This window comes from Vitis vinifera, chromosome 11 (assembly GCF_030704535.1).
Source record: "Vitis vinifera cultivar Pinot Noir 40024 chromosome 11, ASM3070453v1".
NCBI classification, from domain to species: domain Eukaryota; kingdom Viridiplantae; phylum Streptophyta; class Magnoliopsida; order Vitales; family Vitaceae; genus Vitis; species Vitis vinifera.
In genome coordinates, this window is record NC_081815.1 from 998,571 (window position 1) to 1,002,553 (window position 3,983).

The window sequence follows — 3,983 nt, forward strand, 5'->3', positions numbered from 1 at the left end:
TCAAAGTAGATTTTTTTGAAAATATTTGTCAAAAATAGTTTGTTCATACAATACCAAATTCAACTTAGTTTTTAATTTAAAACTAAAATCATAATTACCTACCGCGATTTTATAAATTTAAAAAAAATAAAAAATAAAAATCATATGAATGGGTATGTGATAGGAAAGACCAATTTAGTAAATATTTTAGATTTTTTTTTTCAAAAAAAAAGACTATTTTGGTCTTAAACTCACAAAAATGTGTCAATGATAAAACACATGGGCTTCTTTTAATGAAACAAGCAAACAGTAAATTGCCCTGTTCTCACTCAGTTTCTTCATTGTCACGTACTTTTCAAACCCACCCACTTCATCAAAATTTACTTCCCAATTTCCATATCATCCTAATGTCTTTTTAATTTTGTGTTTAACATCTATACTTGGACACTGAACTTTAGAAATGATTTTATTAAATAACTATATTTGATGTTTCAAAATCCCTTGCAAACAAAAATTAAAGTGGGTAGTTGTGGATGGATGAAAATGCTTATTAAATAACATGATATCATATCAAAAATCTTATTTTATGATGATTCATAAGTTCTTTCCCTCCTACAGGCTAAAAAAAGGCTGCTTGTGAAGCAGGGTGTTAAAACTGTACCCAAGATAATCTCAATGCCTTGAGAATTTAGACTCATGACAAATACAAATACATAATAACATGTTAGCTAACTTTTTATATAAATTAAAACTTTCCTTCCTATTTGCTTCATTTTGGGGAAAATGTGACCACTTTGGTCCCCTTCAAACAGCTAAGAACTGGGCTCTTTTTTACTTTTTAAGGTTGTCAAGAATAATTTTTAAAGGAACAACACTTTAGACCTCATTTAGGAGTAATGAATCATCTATCTTGAATGGTTAGTCAGCTGTCCAGTCCATGGGTTAAAAGCTTCAACTTCTCAAGAATTGAACTAAGCACTATTCTTCATAAGAAAAAGTGGAAAAAAGTTTTGAGTAGGGTTTGAGGTTGATGATTACTGATCAGAAACCCCCCCCTGAGAGCTGAGCTCAGGCCTGCAGTGTCTCAATTTCCAAACCTGAAAAAAGTCAAATTGTAAGTGGGTGGTGGGGGGCTTTCAGGTAAAAAGGAACAGAGCAAAAAAAAAGGGGAAAAAAAAGAGTAAAAGATGGACCAAGTAGTAAAAGCCCAATCCGTACAATCTTCCTCAGACCTCCTGCAATGGCTCCAGTGATATGTGCAGACACCAACTCTCACGAGAACCCTTGAAATTAGGGAAAAAAAAAACACAAGCTAAAGCTTTTGTTTTGATTATTATTTCACAATCTTGTTGGAGAATTGTCATTGAGGGAAGCAAATCCTCTAATCTCGTTTCTCAAATCTTTCTGGAAGCGATAAATCGTAGTCCCTCACACCCCCTCCATTGGTTTCCTTAGTTTTATGGATTTCTGTAGAGATGGCAGAGACAGGAGCTGGCACAGAGGCAGCATAGCTGCAGAAGGTGCAGGGGCAACACAGAGGTGCAGCCATAATACGAGCAGGTTGATGAGAGAGAGTGTTGTTTTAAGTGGCAGCAGCATCACTCTCATCAGAACCATTAGTTTTATCCATGTACAGAAGATTCTGCTGCCCAATGGTCCCTGAAATATAAAATATACCCACCACTGAACCCAACACTACACTACAGTCACTACACAACAATCCCTTCTCTCTTTCTTTTTCTGTTCTTTTCTTTCTGTTTTTTTTTTTCTTTCTTCTTTCTAATCCTCCGAGTATTTATCTTTGTGAAGTCTGGAGCTGGGCTTGGGTTCGTTTCTCTTGATACTATCTTTTATCAATCAATGATGAGTGGAAGAAATAGGTTTCCATTCACTGCAACTCAGTGGCAAGAGCTTGAACACCAAGCTCTCATCTTCAAGTACATGGCTTCAGGGATGCCCATTCCTCCTGATCTCATCTTCTCCATCAAAAGAAGCTTGGACTCTCCACTCCCTACTTCAAAGCTCTTCCCAACCCACCAATCCCAACACAGTGAGTAAGCCACCTTTATTTTTTTTTTACCTTCTATATTTTTCCTTCTCTTTTTCTTGATTTTTGATGTATGTGTTGAGATGGTGAGTAATGCGGTTTGGGTACAGTTGGGTGGAACTGTTTTCAGATGGGTTTGGGGAGGAAAGTAGACCCAGAGCCAGGGAGGTGCAGAAGAACAGATGGGAAGAAATGGAGGTGTGCAAAGGAAGCATACCCAGATTCGAAGTACTGTGAGAGACATATGCACCGAGGCAGAAACCGTTCAAGAAAGCCTGTGGAAGTTATGACACCCTCAAAAACACCACCAACAGTAACTACTCCTACTGCTACAATGGCAGCAAACCCACCACCACCAATCTCTTCAATCACTGTAAACTCCTCCAACCCCACTTCATACTCTCTAGCTTTAGAGACCCAAAATCACCACACCCATCGTCACCCTTCTTGCTACAACACCCATCTCCACCTCCCCTTCCTTTATCCCCATTCATCTTCTTCAAGGCCACCTGGGTTTGGAGGTGGGGTTGAGTTGTCACCTCAACACAACACCACCCATTTGCTTTTGGACTCTGGTTCATATTCCCAGACAGATTACAGGTTTGTGTATGCACAACTCCTAAAATTATATGCATTTTTCTTTTTCTTTTTGTTTCCTTTTCTCTTCTTTTTGTATGTACTGAATCTTCTATTGATTTTCTTTATTGATGTGAAGTAGAAACAGATATGTTCATGGATTGAAGGAGGAGGTGGATGAGCATGCTTTCTTCTCAGAACAACCTTCAGGGGCTACAAGGAGTTTTTCCGGCTCATCAATGGATGATCCTTGGCGGCTTACTCCACTAAAAATGAATTCTTCACCGTTAGACCATTCAAAACAGAGGAGCTGCTCTGTTTTACAGAGTGACTACTCTTGTTTGCAGCTTCAAAGCCTCAGTGATACCTCCAACCAGAAGCAGGATCAGCATTTCTATGTACTGGGTAGTAATCTCAAGTATGAAAAACATGAGAGAGAAGAACCCGAGAAGACGGTGCACCGCTTCTTCGATGAATGGCCACCCAAGAGCAGAGATCCATGGCCTGATTCAGAAGACAAGTCCCCCAGAGATGCATTGGTCTCAACCACCCAACTCTCAATTTCTATGCCAAACTCTTCATTTGACTTCTCCATCTCCAATTCTAGACCCCATAATGGTAGCTGAATTCCCACACATATCATTCATCAAGAAAGCTAAATCCATTTATGTGTTCCATGTTCTTGACTCTGAATTCTCTCTTTCCATTTTGCAGATGATTGAATTTGCAGTACTGTGTTCTGAACCAAATGCCAAGATGTTGAAAGCCTGGTGGGGTTCAATGCATTTTTTCTTGTAGCTTTCCGCATGCTTGTTAGCAGAGGTGTGGGAAGTGATGCTTTTATTTATTTCATCTTTTGGAGGGTGTGGTGTGGTGTGTTTGAATTGAATGCTATGTGTGAATTAATGAAAGGGATCTCAAATGTCTTTTGCTTTGTTGTTGGCTTCTATTCCTTCTCTTCTTCTTTAACTTCTATAACTTGTTTGAATGACCTGGGCCAACAATCCATAGGATTTCGTGATCGTGTCCTCTTTTCTGAGTAGATGACATCTTAAATTGTCTTGGCTTTTTGTAAAACCAAGGGACCCAATGGAGATACACATTTTCCTTATTTGTCACTTGTGAGACTCTAACAACCCTTTAGCCTAAGAATCATTAAATCCCAAGAATATATACACATATTTGGTAGATATAGAAGATAAAAAGAGCCTATAGATTGTGTTGAATCATAAAGCACAAGGAGCAACTCTGGATTCATACTCCTTGATAGAAACAGGCATCCAAAAATTTCCACTTAAATATTCTTAATTTTACAAGTACTTATAAAATATATCATTAATAAGTGACCACTTAAATTCATTCAAGGAATGGATCTGATGAG

General features: G+C 38.2%; 1 protein-coding gene across 2 annotated transcripts; it reads left to right on the forward strand.

The window, feature by feature from the left end:
* The first annotated feature begins 924 nt into the window (after window positions 1-924).
* Window positions 925-3,536, forward strand: LOC100261173 (growth-regulating factor 1). Of its 2 annotated transcripts, none has more exons than XM_059740497.1 (4): window positions 925-2,029; window positions 2,137-2,626; window positions 2,742-3,220; window positions 3,317-3,536. In XM_059740497.1, the coding sequence occupies exons 1-4, from the start codon at window positions 1,840-1,842 to the stop codon at window positions 3,322-3,324; spliced, it is 1,167 nt and encodes a 388-aa protein (XP_059596480.1). In that variant the 5' UTR covers window positions 925-1,839; the 3' UTR covers window positions 3,325-3,536. The 2 variants fall into 2 exon arrangements, with proteins under 2 accessions (XP_059596480.1, XP_010656126.3); XM_010657824.3 differs by having other exon boundaries at window positions 952-2,029; window positions 2,745-3,220.
* The last annotated feature ends 447 nt before the right edge of the window (window positions 3,537-3,983 follow it).